General features: G+C 36.5%; 2 protein-coding genes across 2 annotated transcripts; both read right to left on the reverse strand.

The window, feature by feature from the left end:
• Positions 1 to 6,297: 6,297 nt before the first annotated feature.
• LOC135117855 (uncharacterized) lies at positions 6,298 to 11,272 on the reverse strand. Its single transcript, XM_064038228.1, has 3 exons — positions 11,033 to 11,272; positions 9,748 to 10,711; positions 6,298 to 7,927 (listed from the first exon to the last, which is right to left on the reverse strand). Exons 1-2 carry the CDS (start codon positions 11,154 to 11,156, stop codon positions 9,753 to 9,755), a joined length of 1,083 nt encoding a protein of 360 aa, XP_063894298.1. The 5' UTR covers positions 11,157 to 11,272; the 3' UTR covers positions 6,298 to 7,927; positions 9,748 to 9,752.
• A 3,637-nt stretch (positions 11,273 to 14,909) lies between these two features.
• Positions 14,910 to 16,339, reverse strand: LOC135117856 (uncharacterized). Its single transcript, XM_064038229.1, has 2 exons — positions 16,013 to 16,339; positions 14,910 to 15,691 (listed from the first exon to the last, which is right to left on the reverse strand). The coding sequence occupies exons 1-2, from the start codon at positions 16,134 to 16,136 to the stop codon at positions 15,372 to 15,374; spliced, it is 444 nt and encodes a 147-aa protein (XP_063894299.1). The 5' UTR covers positions 16,137 to 16,339; the 3' UTR covers positions 14,910 to 15,371.
• Between the last annotated feature and the right edge of the window lie 4,445 nt (positions 16,340 to 20,784).

Raw genomic sequence — 20,784 nt, forward strand, 5'->3', positions numbered from 1 at the left:
ATCGATATTATTACGATGGAGAATTATTTATTTAAATGATTGTTACTACTTTTATATTAGACAGTTCAGTTTCAGACCTAGCTATCTACATGCCATAAGGCGGGAATCGAACCCTCGGTCTATTACCAAGAAGGCACAGACCATACTAAAAATGTCATTACCACACAAAATAATTTAACAGTTAAAGTAAGGTTTACCAATAACAATGAAAGAGGTTTTTGAGGATGTGCAATATGATATGGTATAAAACAATGTTTATTTTCAATTAAAGGTTTTTAATCAATATTTCTCAATAATATATTATCTAAGAACTGAGCAGGGGATTCAATAGAATTTTGGTATCTCGCCCAGCTTAAGTACCAGATAATAGTCATTATGTGGGCACAACAGCCCACTGTTCTACGCCCAACGATACAATTGCAACAGTAATGCCTGATGGTAGGAGCTTCTTACAAAGTTCACAATTGCGTCCAACAGTGCATTGCATCTTATTTTGCTCGACTGCTTCAGACCAACACGTCGTACATATAAAGTCATGAGCTTCAACCTGTAATAAATAAATACAATTAAACATTAGTAAATGTCAAGTAACTTGCAATTGTGGCAATTGATTTGAAAACCGAGAAATTGTGTGCTTATGAAAACATAAGTAGGTAGTAACATTCTTATCAAAATTAGAAAAACACTTTCGTAGACCACTTACCATACGGGGAACAGTCCATTGTTGTATGCAACGAAGTATATCTTCATTTTCTAATACCAAAGAACCTCCAGCAGATCCACAATTTATACAATATACTATATTCTGCATCCATAGTTGTAATTATAATACAACTAAATTCGATCACAGACAGAGCAATATCCGAAAATGCCAGGAAAATCCAGTCCATTACACACAGCCGAGTCTACCAAGTACGCAATCTAATCGGAGTCCGTAATCAAGCCAAAGTTGTTAGAATAAAACCATGAAACACATAGAAAATCACAAAAGAAACGATGGTCGCAAAGCAATCAAACCATTGACATATATTCTAATCAAACTGACTACTAGCAAACTGACTGAAGTACACCAGTGCTGCCAATTACGAAAACTATAATCCTACTCGAATGCCAAGCTAGAAATTCGCGATTTCGCTTAAAACATATAGAATACTAGTTTTTTTCTAGCTAGTCAGTTTAGGTATTTAAATGAATAAAGTGTTACCAACTAATTTTAATAACCGACTTCGGAAAGGAGGTTCTCAATTCGATCCGTATTTACCGAAATCGCGAAAACTTCCGAAACTGGCAGCACTGGCTGACGGAAACATTTTATAAGGCATCAATAATTGTGACCCAACTTTTTATTTGGAATTTTTTTATTTGAAGTGTCCGTGGAATAATAAAATATGTTTCAAACAATATAAAAATAAATGAAAATTATAGTATAATTTATATTCACATCGGTTCTTAGGCCAAAATTGAACAATGTCCTTTATCATTTTCGCAATTTTTCCTTTATCTGTACTATATAACGTTGCTTCGTGCCGAATTTTAAGATTCTGAGTTCACGGGAAGTACCTTGTAGGTTTTGATTCCCTAGCGTGTGACGGAAATTCGTCTAAGGTGTCGGTAAAACTGCTGTATCTTTTGATCGCGTTAACTTAGAAGTTTGATTTTTTCATTGCTTAAAGGGACAATAGATCTAGGTATTTGGTATAAATTTCAATTTGGTACCTTTATTCGTTCGTGAGAAATAAGGTAGTAAGTTTCATTTTATTAAAATATTTTTATTATATTATATAACAAAAAAAAATTGATTTTCGCAATTTTTCCTATATTTGCATTATATGACAATGCTTCATGCCAAATTTCAAGATTCTGAGTTTACGGGAAGTACCCTGTAGGTTTTGATTCCTTTGCGAGTGTCGAGAATTTGTTGAAAATATCGACATAATCGGTTGTATCTTTTGATAGGCTTGGCTTAGAAGCTTGATATTTTCACAGCCTAAAGGGACAATAGACGCGAGTATTTCATGTGAATTTCAGCTTGATACGTCCACGCGTTCTTAAGATAAAGGGTCTTGACAGACAGACAGACAGACGGACAACAAAGTGATCCTATAAGGGTTCCGTTTTTTCCTTTCGAGGTACGGAACCCTAAAAATTAAAATAACCCAAGGAATAAAATTATTAAAAGAAGTTTTCAGTTACAAAATCTTTGTCATAATAATATACATATGTAGTTGAGCAACCCAAAGTAAAACACCATAGTCATGCTTCATTGAATATTTTCAAAATTAATACTCTATTTCTGTCTACGAACGTAATACAAAATAATAGAAAAAAAACGTAATCAATTTAATGGTGTTAAAAGGTAAATGATTAATTCCATCTTCCAATAATAATAGAGATTATCGGAATGTCATTTGTATCAAAACAATTGCACGCGCATGACTAAGCATTTGTTTACTTTTTAATTAACTAAAAACATTTATTTATCTATATTATTGCTAATGGTGTTTTTATTTTTATTGTAAACTAGCTGTTTTTCCTGCGGTTATACCCGCGTCCCGTAGGAAGTATATTGAAATATTTTTAAACCAAATTCGAAAACTAAAAATTATAATTATTATAATTAATTTGTTATTTTTTAATTGAGAACTAGCTTCCGCTCGCGTGGTGTGTTGATAAAAGGTAGTTATGTATTAATCCAGGTCATCAGCTATCTATATACCAAATTTCTACCAAATCGGTCCAGCCGTTTTTGCGTGAAAGAATAACAAACATACATCCATATATTCTCACATACTTTCACGTTTATAATATTAGTAGGATATTAATAGGATACCTACTCAAAAAGTGTACGATAATCATACCAATTTAAATACATGGGTGAGTTAAACATAAAGCATGTGTCTATTCGAACTCAGATCTGAACTGAACATGGTTTTAGAGGACAAATCCGTGTTGAAACCAAGTACTGTGAATGAACTAGTTCCGGCTTCACATAAAGTCTGAAATCCTGTTATCCTAGATCCGGTTAAATCCGGATAATACGTACATTTGTCTTCTCTTGTTTATTGATACCAGATTTACGAAGGTGTAAACTGGAATAAAGGTATTTTTAAAATGAGTTAAAAAACAACATACTGTATTTAGAGATTTTTGTTTTCATTGAAACTATGGCAGTCATATGGTTTGTCGGAGTGGCCTAGTGGGTAAAGAGGAAATATTTTTTGTTTATTATCTTAAAGGCTCAGAAACTACTGAAACGATTTGAAAAATTCTTTCACTGTTGGAAAGCTATACTCTTCTCGAATAACATTTAAAGCTATATTTTACCCCAGCATGGGCTGTTCCCACGGGACGCTGGTCAAACCGCGGGAAAATGGCTAGTGTTTCATATAACAAATATAGACAAAATAAATAAAACATTTCTAAGAAAATTATGAACAATGACGCAGTATTATTTGAAATGAATCTATTTATGCCCGAGGCATTCATAATATTTGATATTGCCACTCAAAAACTATTCAATATCAAAATAATGTAATATTGTTTTACATTATTTTCAAATAAAAACGCAATTATTGTTTTTTTCGCTAGGTGTTAATTTTTTTCATATTATAATATGCTAAAACAATTCAGATAACAATTCGCATGATCGTATTACTAATAGCTAATCATCATCTGCCTAACCTTTTCCCACAATATTGGGGTGGGCTAGGTTTCCAACCCAACCGAATGCAGTTGAGTACCAGTGTTTGCCTTAATTAAAAACAATACATACATTAAAAATATAAATAGTACATACATTATTATGGTATAGTGAAGTTGACATTCTCACATCATGTATCATAAAATGAATTTAAAAAGTGCCAGTTAGTAATTCCTGGAAAAAACGGGGCTAACTCCCTAGCAACACATAGCACTTTGTCTGGATCACTTTTCCTTTTAATAATTTCGTCAATCTTTTGCACAAACACATAAAAAGCAGGATCATCCCGTCAACCTTGAGTTTGTCGTAAAATTAAAACAAATATCGTCGCAAAACTCTAGAGTCGGTATAAACCGGAGATTACCAGTGAGAACCGCTGAAAACCGGCGCAATCCGGTTAATATAATTACGTAGAAACTTCGAGATCAAGGCGGCTTATGTGATGTAAGTTGGCAAAAGTATTCCATTGCTGTTTTGAATAATATAGAGTAAAGTTTGGGTGTTGACAAAATATTTACAAAATAAGTTAGAAAAAGTTTTTTAATAAGTCTCATTTTAAGGAAGTGTGAAAGTGATTGATGTATTTTTATTTTGATGAAAGTTTCCTTATTTATGAAATATTAGAATACACAACAACGACCGGCGATTCTGGACATAATATTAGGATTTTTGGGAATTGTAAAAAAATGTGAGGACAAAGAAGAACACAGTTTTATTTTTTCAGAGACATGGTGAATATAAAATTCATTACTAATTAGTTACCATTATGTGTGCTAGGAAGTCTAACTCCAAACTTCAATCACTTCAATCTTCTAGAACGATCGACACGTACATACAACACTCTATGACACACAACATGGCACAGGCTGTGATGCAGCCCACAGACGGGCGATGTGCCAGATCATATAAATAAGATATAAAATCATACTTGTTTTGTATAACGTGGCTGTAAAACTAGCGGGTTGATGTTACTTTACGAAAAAAAGCAAATTCAAATTATTGTAAATAGATTAAGCAAGAAAAAGGTTTTTGATAAAGTATTTGTGATTGATACACCCGTGCATCAGAGAGCACGTAAATGTCGGTCCTGCGACTGATCTCTCTCCGGTTGTGTCTGATTGTCGTCGGGCTATGGGAGTGAGGAAATAGTGAGTGCACCTGTATCTCCGCAAATGCTTGTTCACTACGTCCTGCGTAGCTGGCTGATCTCGATTGAGAGCTCACGCCTTGGCCATTCTTTTCTGAACTCCATACTCTATGAAGCTTGAAAAAATAAATCACAATAAAACCCCCGCTTGTTTCATAGCCCCAACACAAATAACTTCTTACATTGTAATCTCCATTCCGAAATCGTTTTTCCTTTTTAAGTCTCATTTTTCGCGTATAAACTTACAATTGGGCCAAATTTTATTCATACTGTTTTCAGTACTTTGCATTTTCAGGAAAATATGTTTTCAGGCTCGACAAATGGGGGTAGAATGTGCGATTAACGTTGTTATAGAAGCGATAGGGAATAATGGGGACTATGGGGGACAATAGTGTCCTGTTTTTTCTTGTAGAAGTTTATTAACATTGTATTGCATGTTTTGTCGTTTGATGTAATAGGCTGAGAGCTGGCATTTTTGAGCAGGTAGGTATTTCAAAGCAGGTATTTAAAAGAGTTTTAAATTCAGTCGATAGTCAGTTATTTGATTTATAGGGAGCAAGCTTATTATGTACTACTATAGCTCTGCCCTATGGTTCCATTCGTTTCCCGAGGGAATTACTTCCCGCAACTGGAGAAAAAGTACCAATATAGGTACCTAATATGTCATTCGACAGTGTTTTTATGTACATGTTTTCGCGTGAAAACGTTAAATTCGCATTTAGCATAATTATTAAACTTAGGATAAGGTCAGACAGACACAAAAAAAAATCCTCCCAAAAACTAAAACAATAATAAAATTCAAAAAACCACACACAAAACCTCACGGACCATACAATCTTATTTACCGACCATCAATATTCCACATCTATAGATACCTAAATTACTAGAATCATGGCGTTCCCATTACTGGTGTCATCATAACGAACCCCCATGGGAAATTACAATACGATGTTAGCGAACTTTCAGTCATAAAAAAGAATTCAAATACTGTGTTAAAGAGAACTTTTCTATGGGTATTTTTATGGACGATTCTAGTTTGTAAAGTAGTTAAATAAGGCCGTAAACCGCATGTTTTTTCAATATACCTTCTTAGTTTTGTTTATTTGAGGAAATTAAGAAGCCGGCGATTAACGAATCTCACGAATGAAGTCTATCCAACGCAGATCTCGAAAATTCCAAAAATCGTTAATAGAAGGCCTATGCTATAGTCTATAATACTAATATTGTTAAGCTGAAGTGTTTGTTTCCGTATACGTGCTAATCTCAGGAACTGCCAGTCAGATTTGAAAACTTTTTAGCCAAAGTAGCCCATTTATCTAGAAAGGCTATGTACATATGTACCTACAGGCTACATTTGCTTTTTAACTGCTGTCTTAAGCTACCTATTAATATTGCACTGGTCTGTTCTCATTTTTGAGGGCATATGTTGGTCGCTATATTATATGATCAAACGAACTTGCAAGTGAAGTTCGATCATTATTATGATGAGTTGCTTCATTTGAAGATATGATTATTACAACGTAGTTTCCCTACTTACTTGGTAACATCGCACATTTTTTAAAGATATTTAAATCAATTGAGTGACATAATTCCGGTCTAACCGCTCCTGTGCTTACGCATTGACATTTAGCTCATTTTTTAGAGTCAAGGTTAAGGTTCCAAAACTTTCTTATCATTTGGGTGTATTCAACCAGGGAGGAGGGACCTCATATCTTCAAATGAAGCAACTCATCATAATAATGATCGAACTTCACTTGCAAGTTCGTTTGATCATATATTATAATTCGTTGCTTCATTTTTCAGATATGATTATTACAACGTAGATGTTAAGAGTCAGAAAGTTTTGGAACAGGAAATAGATAAATGAAACGATAATGTTAACATTATTGTTTTATGTATTAAACCAATCAGTCTTACAATAAAGAATGTAATTCAATTGTTTATGCGAACTTAAATGTTATCCTGCTAACAGTTTTATCTTATAGGTACTTAAACTATTCTTAAATTAAACAATCATTTTGTGATAGAGACAATCAACCAAGAGAGAAAAAAAAAAATAGTATTCATTGGGCTTCTGATGACAGGCATACGGATCTAGCAAAATCACCTTCATTTATAATGGTCCTATTATAAAACCGGGCAAATGCGGTAGATGAGTTTGTCCACCCTGCGGTTTTGCGAATGGTTTCTATGTTAACCCCGGCTAAGCTGGCAGCCGAGGTGGATGCATGCCTGGTGCTATGAGCACCGAATACGCCGATGTCTACGCCGCTCTCGAACAGTACTTGTTTGATCCATCGGCTGATGGTTTGTGTTGTAGCAGGTTTGTGTGGTCGTTTGTATGTCATCAATAGAGTGTTTGTACTCTCAGGTCTTATATTTTTAGTACTAGAAATATAATCTGAGAGTACTGTAGCTGGGCAAATCCGTAAATTGTTTCGGAAGTATGGCAGGTATAAAACTGGCTGTTCCCTACCGGGTGCTGATGTTTTGATAAGATCTGTGATGACAATTTTCATGCCATCGTTTGAACTATGTATATTCTCGAGTTTAATTAGAGAGAGGGTCTGTACTCTATGAGCTGTACAAATAGCTAATAATATGACTAGTTTTTTAGTAATCTTTTCTAGTGGTAGCTCACTGTTAGGAAACCAAGTTGAAATAAAATCTAACACCAATTGAGGATTCCAGGTGGTGGAGTACTTGGGTTTTGCGGGTCGTAGTTTAAACGCACCTTTAAGAAGACGTTTTATAGATTCGTTTGAACCAATATTATCACCGATAAAGGCAGATAAAGCCGAACGATGGGAATTGAGACTGCCATACGCACATCCGTTGTTAAATTGTGCCGCTAAGAATGAGAGTAACGAACTTTTAGGAGGATTAAATATATCAATATTGTTTGTTGTACAGTATTGCCACCAGAGCTTAAGTGATGTGTTATACTGCTGAATTGTACTGTTGGAGAAGGACGATAGCATCAGCGCAGCCGATTCAGCACAGGCGCCCCGTCGGCTGTAAGCCTGCCGGAGAGCCTCGCGACACCCAGGGTAAGATTCTTGTGCAGGGGGTGGTATGCCCTGAAATGAGATTGCAAGAGGTTTTTATTTGGGTTTAAATAAATAATATCGGAAATAATCAGACTTTGTAACAAAGGAAACCATGGTTGTGATGGCCAGTTTGGAAAAACTAATATACCATGTGCCTTGTCATCGATTATTTTTCTCAGGCTTTTCAAAATAAGGGAAAATGGTGGAAAAGCATAGAAGTAATAGGGTTGCCAGTTTAAAGTGAATGCGTCAACACAAGCTGCGTCGGGATCCTGTTTCCAAGAGACGTATTTAGTACATTTTGCGTTATCGCGAGAGGCAAAGAGATCTATTTCAGGCTGACCAAGATATTTGACAATATTGTGAAATGCCTTGTCGGACAATGACCATTCTGTGTCTGGGTTAACTATTCTAGATGCAGCGTCAGCATAGTTCTCTTTTGTATTTACGTATGACGCATACACCCAAAGTTCGCGCTGTTCACACCATTCCCAGAGCGACCTAGCTAAGTCGTTCAAGTGGGGGAATTGAATACCTCCCATACGATTAATGTAGCTGATAGCGGTGGTGTTATCCATACGAAGTAATATTGCACAGTTGGTTGCCTGGCTAGTAAAAGATTTCAGACCTAAAAAGGCTGCCAACAGTTCCAAATAATTAATGTGACATGCTTTCTCAGATGGTTTCCATCTGCCATGTCTTTCAATGTTCTTACAAACAGCACCCCAACCTGACTTTGATGCGTCTGTATAAATTTCAATATCGAAATTTGGCTGTCGCATAAAATTACGTGCTGTATCTATATTTAACACCCACCAGTGTAAATCCTCTAAAATAATATTGGGAAGTTTGATTTTGGCTTCGTAATTATTATTATTATTAAGTAATGCAATGAATTTCTGTCTTTCTAAAATTTTTGTGTATAGCCAAGCGTACTTCACGGCTGGGCAAGCGGCTACTAGTATGCCTATGAAGCGAGCCAACTCGCGGATGGAACATGACGGTAGTTTTGTATACCTGGCAACCAACTGGGCAATGTTACGGCGTTTATCGGCTGGTAATTCTATAGTAAGGCTTTTAGTATCGTAACAAAATCCTAAATACTTGCAAGATTGTCTTGGTTTTAATTCACTTTTTTCGTAATTTATTATGAATCCTAGGTATTCAAGTAATTTTACGGTCTTGTTTACATTATTAAGACAGTCCTTATAAGTATTTCCGATACATAATATATCATCTAAATAACATACAGATTGCAAACCGCGGTTTCTAAGGTGACCAATCACCTCCTTCATCACCTTAGTAAAGACCCGCGGTGCTACGGATAAACCAAACGGTATGCAATTAAAGCTGTAAGTATAAACCGTTGTCGAATCATTTGGTTGAAATTGAAATTTTAAATATTTACGATCAGGTGGACTAATGGCTATAAGGAAATAAGCATCTTTTAAGTCGATAGTAGCAAGGTATCCATCTCGAGGAATTAGCTTGCATGCTGTTCGGTAGTCCTCCATTTTAAAATGTTCATTCTTTATTAGTGTATTTAAGGGTTTTAAATTTAATATGAAACGTTTGTCGCCGTTAGGTTTTGGAGTTAGGAATATCTTGGATATAAATTGATCTTTAGTAATGTTGCACTCTGAAATAGCTCCTAATGATTTTAATTTTTTAATGACTTCTAACATCTCTGATTTATCGGAATTTGTAAGATTATTTTTAGGTATTAATGTTTGTTTTACGGGTTTATGGAAAGGTATTGAGTAGCCGTTTTTCAACCAATTAAGAATAACATTGTTATTTGTTATTTTTAACCATCGATCATAAAAGTGAGTAAGTCTACCCGCATGTACCTGCGTTAACGGTGACTCGCAGCTGGGGCTCGAGATTTGTCTTGGGTCGCCGGACGGTGTGTTGGTTGCGTAGACGCTGAGTTCGGGCGGCGATTCCCTGCCGATGGCGGCCTCCTGTATGCACCTCGCCCCCCCCTGTTCGCCGGATAACGCGGAGGGGGCGGGTTCCAGTTTCCCTGGTATGGTGTACGGGAGCTGAAAACTTGCTGTGGTGGTTTTGTAACCTTAGCGGGCTTTTTAATGGAAAGACCCTGCTTTTCAATGGTTTTTGCGGCTTTAATCTTTTCGGACAAGGATGACCCAAACAGAGATTCGTCTCGCTCGGCGTCAGTAATGACGTTTAAAAAGGCTTTGTCCAAACTAGGAGTGATTAATTTCACTCGTGCCTGTGTTGCTAAGAAGTGTGAGTCGCACAATAACCGGCAACCATTGCTGAAATGTTTCATAGCCTGGACCTTGTTGTCGTTCTTCAAGAGTACATCCATGCCTCTATTGATGGCAGTGATGCCGGCACCTAGCTGTTGTTGAGACGCGATAAGTGTCTTATCACGGTTTCGAACCATATCCGGTACTGCTGCCGAAATTTCAGCATTTAGTTTTGGTGCTTGCAAGAGCCTACAGTTATCTGGTACAAGGTACTCTTTCAATAGCTTGTCTTTATTCTCTTTTGGCATTCCTTTCTTTAGCAAAGGTTGCCATAATTGCGATAAATTGGAGTGGATGCTTTCGCCATAATCAGGCAAGTCGGACGTGGATTCACCTAATGCCGACAATAAATCCGGATCTAATTCGGGTTCTACGAACCCAGTGGAGTTTTCTCGAGGGCAGGATTCCGCCGCAGTATCGTCGAGGGTATCTTTAAATTCCAGTTCTCCATCTTGTGGTATAATGTCCGGTGGCACGGATATTGAATCCATGTTGGTTTCCATCTCGACTACTTGAGCCACATCCGAGTGTTCGTTACCTAAAATTACAATTTGTAAATTAGGTCATGACCATTATTGTTATTATATTTTTTTTTTTTTTGTCATGTGGGTATACTAGCATTAGTTTATTATAATTATGATTGTTCGCACGTTAACGTAACATCTGTTTTAGAATGTTCGTATTTTGTGCTTATTTGTCATCGTTGAGGACTCGCAGTCAACCCCGATGCATTACAAGTTAAACTTTTTGTAATTCAGTTTCGATAAATATCAAAGTTATTGACTCGCAGTCAATCCCAGAGTATTTACGAAACTTAGTATTCACTGATCACCATAATAAATAGGAGACGGTTACTTACCTTCATCTTCTGATGATGATATTTGTAACGGTATTATTCTCCGTCTTTTTCGTTCTTTTTCCTCAATTTTTCGAATTTTTCTAGTGTAGTGATCAATTTTTGATTGCGCACTTCTTTTCGGCATGTTGCTTGAAGGGCGCGTGCGATAGTTACCGCGCACGAAAAAGGAATGAGCTAAATGTCAATGCGTAAGCACAGGAGCGGTTAGACCGGAATTATGTCACTCAATTGATTTAAATATCTTTATATGATCAAACGAACTTGCAAGTGAAGTTCGATCATTATTATGATGAGTTGCTTCATTTGAAGATATGATTATTACAACGTAGTTTCCCTACTTACTTGGTAACATCGCACATTTTTTAAAGATATTTAAATCAATTGAGTGACATAATTCCGGTCTAACCGCTCCTGTGCTTACGCATTGACATTTAGCTCATTTTTTAGAGTCAAGGTTAAGGTTCCAAAACTTTCTTATCATTTGGGTGTATTCAACCAGGGAGGGAGGGACCTCATATCTTCAAATGAAGCAACTCATCATAATAATGATCGAACTTCACTTGCAAGTTCGTTTGATCATATATTATAATTCGTTGCTTCATTTTTCAGATATGATTATTACAACGTAGATGTTAAGAGTCAGAAAGTTTTGGAACAGGAAATAGATAAATGAAACGATAATGTTAACATTATTGTTTTATGTATTAAACCAATCAGTCTTACAATAAAGAATGTAATTCAATTGTTTATGCGAACTTAAATGTTATCCTGCTAACAGTTTTATCTTATAGGTACTTAAACTATTCTTAAATTAAACAATCATTTTGTGATAGAGACAATCAACCAAGAGAGAAAAAAAAAAATAGTATTCATTGGGCTTCTGATGACAGGCATACGGATCTAGCAAAATCACCTTCATTTATAATGGTCCTATTATAAAACCGGGCAAATGCGGTAGATGAGTTTGTCCACCCTGCGGTTTTGCGAATGGTTTCTATGTTAACCCCGGCTAAGCTGGCAGCCGAGGTGGATGCATGCCTGGTGCTATGAGCACCGAATACGCCGATGTCTACGCCGCTCTCGAACAGTACTTGTTTGATCCATCGGCTGATGGTTTGTGTTGTAGCAGGTTTGTGTGGTCGTTTGTATGTCATCAATAGAGTGTTTGTACTCTCAGGTCTTATATTTTTAGTACTAGAAATATAATCTGAGAGTACTGTAGCTGGGCAAATCCGTAAATTGTTTCGGAAGTATGGCAGGTATAAAACTGGCTGTTCCCTACCGGGTGCTGATGTTTTGATAAGATCTGTGATGACAATTTTCATGCCATCGTTTGAACTATGTATATTCTCGAGTTTAATTAGAGAGGGTCTGTACTCTATGAGCTGTACAAATAGCTAATAATATGACTAGTTTTTTAGTAATCTTTTCTAGTGGTAGCTCACTGTTAGGAAACCAAGTTGAAATAAAATCTAACACCAATTGAGGATTCCAGGTGGTGGAGTACTTGGGTTTTGCGGGTCGTAGTTTAAACGCACCTTTAAGAAGACGTTTTATAGATTCGTTTGAACCAATATTATCACCGATAAAGGCAGATAAAGCCGAACGATGGGAATTGAGACTGCCATACGCACATCCGTTGTTAAATTGTGCCGCTAAGAATGAGAGTAACGAACTTTTAGGAGGATTAAATATATCAATATTGTTTGTTGTACAGTATTGCCACCAGAGCTTAAGTGATGTGTTATACTGCTGAATTGTACTGTTGGAGAAGGACGATAGCATCAGCGCAGCCGATTCAGCACAGGCGCCCCGTCGGCTGTAAGCCTGCCGGAGAGCCTCGCGACACCCAGGGTAAGATTCTTGTGCAGGGTGGTATGCCCTGAAATGAGATTGCAAGAGGTTTTTATTTGGGTTTAAATAAATAATATCGGAAATAATCAGACTTTGTAACAAAGGAAACCATGGTTGTGATGGCCAGTTTGGAAAAACTAATATACCATGTGCCTTGTCATCGATTATTTTTCTCAGGCTTTTCAAAATAAGGGAAAATGGTGGAAAAGCATAGAAGTAATAGGGTTGCCAGTTTAAAGTGAATGCGTCAACACAAGCTGCGTCGGGATCCTGTTTCCAAGAGACGTATTTAGTACATTTTGCGTTATCGCGAGAGGCAAAGAGATCTATTTCAGGCTGACCAAGATATTTGACAATATTGTGAAATGCCTTGTCGGACAATGACCATTCTGTGTCTGGGTTAACTATTCTAGATGCAGCGTCAGCATAGTTCTCTTTTGTATTTACGTATGACGCATACACCCAAAGTTCGCGCTGTTCACACCATTCCCAGAGCGACCTAGCTAAGTCGTTCAAGTGGGGGAATTGAATACCTCCCATACGATTAATGTAGCTGATAGCGGTGGTGTTATCCATACGAAGTAATATTGCACAGTTGGTTGCCTGGCTAGTAAAAGATTTCAGACCTAAAAAGGCTGCCAACAGTTCCAAATAATTAATGTGACATGCTTTCTCAGATGGTTTCCATCTGCCATGTCTTTCAATGTTCTTACAAACAGCACCCCAACCTGACTTTGATGCGTCTGTATAAATTTCAATATCGAAATTTGGCTGTCGCATAAAATTACGTGCTGTATCTATATTTAACACCCACCAGTGTAAATCCTCTAAAATAATATTGGGAAGTTTGATTTTGGCTTCGTAATTATTATTATTATTAAGTAATGCAATGAATTTCTGTCTTTCTAAAATTTTTGTGTATAGCCAAGCGTACTTCACGGCTGGGCAAGCGGCTACTAGTATGCCTATGAAGCGAGCCAACTCGCGGATGGAACATGACGGTAGTTTTGTATACCTGGCAACCAACTGGGCAATGTTACGGCGTTTATCGGCTGGTAATTCTATAGTAAGGCTTTTAGTATCGTAACAAAATCCTAAATACTTGCAAGATTGTCTTGGTTTTAATTCACTTTTTTCGTAATTTATTATGAATCCTAGGTATTCAAGTAATTTTACGGTCTTGTTTACATTATTAAGACAGTCCTTATAAGTATTTCCGATACATAATATATCATCTAAATAACATACAGATTGCAAACCGCGGTTTCTAAGGTGACCAATCACCTCCTTCATCACCTTAGTAAAGACCCGCGGTGCTACGGATAAACCAAACGGTATGCAATTAAAGCTGTAAGTATAAACCGTTGTCGAATCATTTGGTTGAAATTGAAATTTTAAATATTTACGATCAGGTGGACTAATGGCTATAAGGAAATAAGCATCTTTTAAGTCGATAGTAGCAAGGTATCCATCTCGAGGAATTAGCTTGCATGCTGTTCGGTAGTCCTCCATTTTAAAATGTTCATTCTTTATTAGTGTATTTAAGGGTTTTAAATTTAATATGAAACGTTTGTCGCCGTTAGGTTTTGGAGTTAGGAATATCTTGGATATAAATTGATCTTTAGTAATGTTGCACTCTGAAATAGCTCCTAATGATTTTAATTTTTTAATGACTTCTAACATCTCTGATTTATCGGAATTTGTAAGATTATTTTTAGGTATTAATGTTTGTTTTACGGGTTTATGGAAAGGTATTGAGTAGCCGTTTTTCAACCAATTAAGAATAACATTGTTATTTATTTTTAACCATCGATCATAAAAGTGAGTAAGTCTACCCGCATGTACCTGCGTTAACGGTGACTCGCAGCTGGGGCTCGAGATTTGTCTTGGGTCGCCGGACGGTGTGTTGGTTGCGTAGACGCTGAGTTCGGGCGGCGATTCCCTGCCGATGGCGGCCTCCTGTATGCACCTCGCCCCCCCCTGTTCGCCGGATAACGCGGAGGGCGGGTTCCAGTTTCCTGGTATGGTGTACGGGAGCTGAAAACTTGCTGTGGTGGTTTTGTAACCTTAGCGGGCTTTTTAATGGAAAGACCCTGCTTTTCAATGGTTTTTGCGGCTTTAATCTTTTCGGACAAGGATGACCCAAACAGAGATTCGTCTCGCTCGGCGTCAGTAATGACGTTTAAAAAGGCTTTGTCCAAACTAGGAGTGATTAATTTCACTCGTGCCTGTGTTGCTAAGAAGTGTGAGTCGCACAATAACCGGCAACCATTGCTGAAATGTTTCATAGCCTGGACCTTGTTGTCGTTCTTCAAGAGTACATCCATGCCTCTATTGATGGCAGTGATGCCGGCACCTAGCTGTTGTTGAGACGCGATAAGTGTCTTATCACGGTTTCGAACCATATCCGGTACTGCTGCCGAAATTTCAGCATTTAGTTTTGGTGCTTGCAAGAGCCTACAGTTATCTGGTACAAGGTACTCTTTCAATAGCTTGTCTTTATTCTCTTTGGCATTCCTTTCTTTAGCAAAGGTTGCCATAATTGCGATAAATTGGAGTGGATGCTTTCGCCATAATCAGGCAAGTCGGACGTGGATTCACCTAATGCCGACAATAAATCCGGATCTAATTCGGGTTCTACGAACCCAGTGGAGTTTTCTCGAGGGCAGGATTCCGCCGCAGTATCGTCGAGGGTATCTTTAAATTCCAGTTCTCCATCTTGTGGTATAATGTCCGGTGGCACGGATATTGAATCCATGTTGGTTTCCATCTCGACTACTTGAGCCACATCCGAGTGTTCGTTACCTAAAATTACAATTTGTAAATTAGGTCATGACCATTATTGTTATTATATTTTTTTTTTTTTTGTCATGTGGGTATACTAGCATTAGTTTATTATAATTATGATTGTTCGCACGTTAACGTAACATCTGTTTTAGAATGTTCGTATTTTGTGCTTATTTGTCATCGTTGAGGACTCGCAGTCAACCCCGATGCATTACAAGTTAAACTTTTTGTAATTCAGTTTCGATAAATATCAAAGTTATTGACTCGCAGTCAATCCCAGAGTATTTACGAAACTTAGTATTCACTGATCACCATAATAAATAGGAGACGGTTACTTACCTTCATCTTCTGATGATGATATTTGTAACGGTATTATTCTCCGTCTTTTTCGTTCTTTTTCCTCAATTTTTCGAATTTTTCTAGTGTAGTGATCAATTTTTGATTGCGCACTTCTTTTCGGCATGTTGCTTGAAGGGCGCGTGCGATAGTTACCGCGCACGAAAAAGGAATGAGCTAAATGTCAATGCGTAAGCACAGGAGCGGTTAGACCGGAATTATGTCACTCAATTGATTTAAATATCTTTAAAAAATGTGCGATGTTACCAAGTAAGTAGGGAAACTACGTTGTAATAATCATATCTGAAAAATGAAGCAACGAATTATAATAAAAAATGTGCGATGTTACCAAGTAAGTAGGGAAACTACGTTGTAATAATCATATCTGAAAAATGAAGCAACGAATTATAAATATTTTCTTAGGGTAGGTATCCTTGATTTATTCCTCCAATTCGTTTTATTTCGACTGTATAAACAGTAGAAGCATTTTCATTCAAACGAAAGATTCTATCTGATCACTGACTATAATTTCAGCAAAATAAATCTTTTCCCAAGCAGAATCTATTTTCTTCAGAATACTTCCCATTTGATTTATGTCTTTAAAGTTATAGTCTCTCTAGTGTTATAAAATCTGTGTTCCCATTTCCATTCTGAGCCCAAATTAAATTTCTCCGAGGCTTTATACGACTTCCTGCTTTCAATGGAATTGAATTTTGATGGTTATCGCAATTTAGGTGGTTTTCTTTGATAAATGTACTGTGAAACATTATATTTCAGATCCCATGTTCTACAAGAAAGCACTGATTAAAATAATTATTGCAAAGGTTAACAATTATAACATAACAGTTATGTATCGTTATTTCGAATCATACATTTACTGTTTACACTAGTATTTACTTTGAGTTAATTACTGAGTAATTAATCGGAAACATTCCAAGAATGAGAGACTGTAATTTTCATGAATAAATTGTTCCATGAATCCTACGGTTAATCGAACCGAAATAAATAAATTTACACACCTTATAACAGTTACTCTGCATGTACTTCTAAAATGTATTAATAAATCGAAATACATAACAATAGTGTCAAAAAAACAAAGCTTCAATTTTCCAATTTCTCATATTGCGTATATTCTAACTTAGAACTACATACAATATACCTACCCACTGTTGTTGTTATACCAAAACGTTACTCTACCGATTGAAAGATTGACAGCCGACGAAACCTATACCTAAATTTCATCCTACAAATTCAAGGCTAAAACTTGTAAAATGACTGACAGACAGACGTTATTGTTTCTACAACAATATTGTACAACATTATTAGTACGACAAAGGTGTTGACTATGGAAAACAAAATAGCTAGCGGAGGTGACATAACGGAAAATCTCCTAAGAAAGTAGCGCGCCAAAATGCGGGTGTGCGAAGAACGTTACTATCTTCGTCCTTATACGACTTCTTTCAAACCGATCATTTTTTGTTATAACAAAAATCGTTGACAAATGTCTCAAAGAATCCGAACGCCTCGTTAGTTCACTCTTAACTGATCGTTTTGGTCATGCCCACCGTCCAAATTTGACCTAGAAGAAGGCGCCTGACCTACCTGCATCATCTTTCATCGTTCCTTACTCCATGGTACAATATTATTATTACGACAAAGGTGTTGACACATCTCTGGCAGTTGCTGAACATTCGGGACTGCTGAAGCCTTTGTTACCCAACTTACTTGGTGTATAATTACAAGACCGTTTTCAGGAGTTTGTGTTAAGGCTAAGATAGTGCTTGCGTGTAGGATTTATGTGTAGGAGTAATTGATGTACTAAATTAGACGTGGTATTGTTTGAGATTCAATTTAATTAGAACACAAAGATGAGAACATTAGGTAGTTTACGATACTACGTGGTACTTTTAATATTTATTCTGCTATTAGGCAAAGAGAGAAACCCAATAACCCAGTGGTTTTTAAGCTATAATTATAGTGTTTATATAAAAGTCTATGGCTTGTATGTAGTAAACCTTATTCTTATTCAAATCATCATCATAATATTAGCCAATCGCCATCCACTGGTGTACATAGGCCTCCTTTAAGAAATAAATAGAGAGAAAATTAATTAATGACTGAAAAGCTAAATAAGGTCTTTATTTTCTGCCGTCTTTTTTTCCTTCTTTTGTTTATTTTCTTTTTATCAAAATAATTAGGCAATTATTCTTAACGCCTACAAGTTTGGCGTGACAAATCCTCTAAGAATCTATTTTAGTTTTGTTTTTCTTACTATTTTTAGATATACAGAACTTTTTGTGGGATTTCCTTCTTACAAACTTTGTTTGTTAAAGTAAAAAGAACTTGGAGTGTATTGTTTCCGATTCTTATTTATATTCTGGACATTACAATGTGGCTTAGACAAAGCTTAGTAGTTTATCCAAGGTTAGAATTTTTCATGTTCAAGTTAATAATGATCACTTTCTTTCACCATTTAAATCAGTGATTGGATCCAAAATGAACATAAGGGAACTTAGAGAGTGCCTATTTCTAACTTAGAAAAATTACATTTGAAACCTACTTGGTTTATCTCCCCCTTGCACGAGTTCGCACTACAAAATATGATTATTTTGCACTCATAATTATAAATGTTACGTAAAATTCTCATACCTGAAAATAAATAGAAATAGGAAACTACTGACCTCGAGGTTCAGTAAATAATAAATATGTCAGGGCGAGCCGGTGGGCGGGAGTTTGTTCCTGACAGAACGGTTTACACTGTCAACTGTTGCCTATAAAGTTTTTTAATAATACGAGTACTAGTTATTATTTTGTCTGTAAGTATTTTTTTTATTTAGATGAATATACAAACTTAATGATTTTAACGTTTTGGCTTGTAACTAATACATAGAATTACGAACCCTTTATGTTTGCCCGGGGTATGTATACATGATTACTCTCCTTTTTTTGGTGGGATATCATCAAAGTAACTTATTGTCCTACGTGCTATCTTGCTGTGGGTGCGGCTCTAAGGAGAGTCAGGACTCTTACTGACTAAGACACACCATGTTCCTTCTTAAGCCCTTTATGTACCAGAGCCGCGGTAACTCTTTCAAACAATCCCGCAGCCTCGGCAGGTGGCAGGCCACATGACTGAAAAGAAAAAATCATGAAATAAAAGATGGATTCTTTTTTGTGATCATCCCCTCCCTCTATATTAACGGTCATGCTATATTTCATAGTATTCCTTTATGCATTATTTTCATACAAATTCCCGGTAATAAGTAAGCAACCCCATATAATACAATAGTATGTGCAAACTAGTAGGGTGCAGGTGTATTTAAACTACGGTTTAAACAACCTTGGTTTGTTTGAGTTCGTCGGTATGTTTGTCTCATAATTACGTTTCGGTTTACGCTAAGTACGTATTGTAGGCAGTTATTTGTTTTGCTACAAGAGGGTAGTTTCATGTTTAGTTACAGAAAATACTGGTGTGTTTTGTTATTGTTTGTCTTTTTGTACACCTAGTGAAAATAGGTAGTCATAATTTTATTATACGTGGTTATGTATGTCAAGGTAATTCTAACGTTTGAGATATTAGTATGGGCTCTGAAAAAAAGTCGCGTAGTAGAAATAAATAAAAGCCAGAATTTGTCATGTTATGGGCAAGTGATGATAAAATTACATATCAATTATTCGAAGTGGCACAGACCCCATAGTTAGGGCAAGGCTAGGTGAATAGGTATGCGTTATATAAACCTATTTTCGTCCACCTCTGAAGAAACTATCCCGGTCTTCGGCAGCCCATTCACTGCCCGTTACCTTTCTTCCAATTATAGATCCACTGTGGAGCAATATATCAGCACTACATTTATCTAAAGACTACCAACGACAGCATCAATAAAAAACATATTCCAACAAATTCCCGAAAGAGCATTTCTATAAAAAAAAGATATAAAAAGTAAATTAAAAATGCCATACGCAGACTGTCACGGTTATATTCACATCGAAAATCTGCGAATACCATCCACAAGTTAGTTTGTAGTGTCATTGAAGCATTCATGTTTTATGGCGTGATATTCGAGCGCGCCCAGCGTGGACATTCAACAGATTTATGAGCGAAAACTCTCAAAATATACCCTAGGGCTCGGTTGTTAAAATGTTGCGGGAAAAAACATTATAGAAAAAACTATTTTTTTTTTTTAGTAGACTGGTCTTTTTTGCTGTATTTTGTGTAAACGGTTGGTAATTATACGGTTATGTCGTGATATCGTAAAGTACGAAGTATGAGTGTGGGTTCGATTTCAGATCAAGCAAGTACCAATACAATTTTAATGTATTTTGTAAGGATATCTTAGACACCAATGACTGATTGAAATGGTAAAAGAAAACATCTTGAGGAAACCTGAACTACGAAGTCTGAAATCACCAATCCGCAATGAGCAAGAGCATGGCAATTAGCGCTCAATCCTTCTCCGCGTGAGAGGAGGCCTGTGTCCAGCTGTGGGAGTGACAAAAGGCTGATGGTGAGTATGATATACGTCCCTACTTTAAGCACGTAGGAATGTATAAAGAAAAACAAATGATGGGTTAGATACCATAGTATTGAATTATAATATACCACTATGTAATATAATACATAATTATTACGACTTCCTGCCTATTTTAATTTAGTGAGGCGTTTGAGTAATTACCATGACTATGATGTATTTTTTAGCTCCAACTAAAACTTTGTATGGAGTGACCCACTATTTGACAAATATACCTACTTAGAAGTGACACTAGTGTATACCGTA

Source organism: Helicoverpa armigera, chromosome 15, assembly GCF_030705265.1.
Source record: "Helicoverpa armigera isolate CAAS_96S chromosome 15, ASM3070526v1, whole genome shotgun sequence".
In the NCBI taxonomy this organism is placed as follows: Eukaryota; Metazoa; Arthropoda; class Insecta; order Lepidoptera; family Noctuidae; genus Helicoverpa; species Helicoverpa armigera.

Excerpts from the sequence above, each read along its gene's own strand:
- LOC135117856 (XM_064038229.1), bottom strand. The coding sequence starts at position 16,136 with ATGCCGAAAAGAAGTGCGCAATCAAAAATTGATCACTACACTAGAAAA. Across the intron at positions 15,692-16,012 it reads ATCATCATCAGAAGATGAAG|GTAACGAACACTCGGATGTG; the intron begins GTAAGTAACCGT and ends TTGTAATTTTAG.
- LOC135117855 (XM_064038228.1), bottom strand. The coding sequence starts at position 11,156 with ATGCCGAAAAGAAGTGCGCAATCAAAAATTGATCACTACACTAGAAAA. Across the intron at positions 10,712-11,032 it reads ATCATCATCAGAAGATGAAG|GTAACGAACACTCGGATGTG; the intron begins GTAAGTAACCGT and ends TTGTAATTTTAG.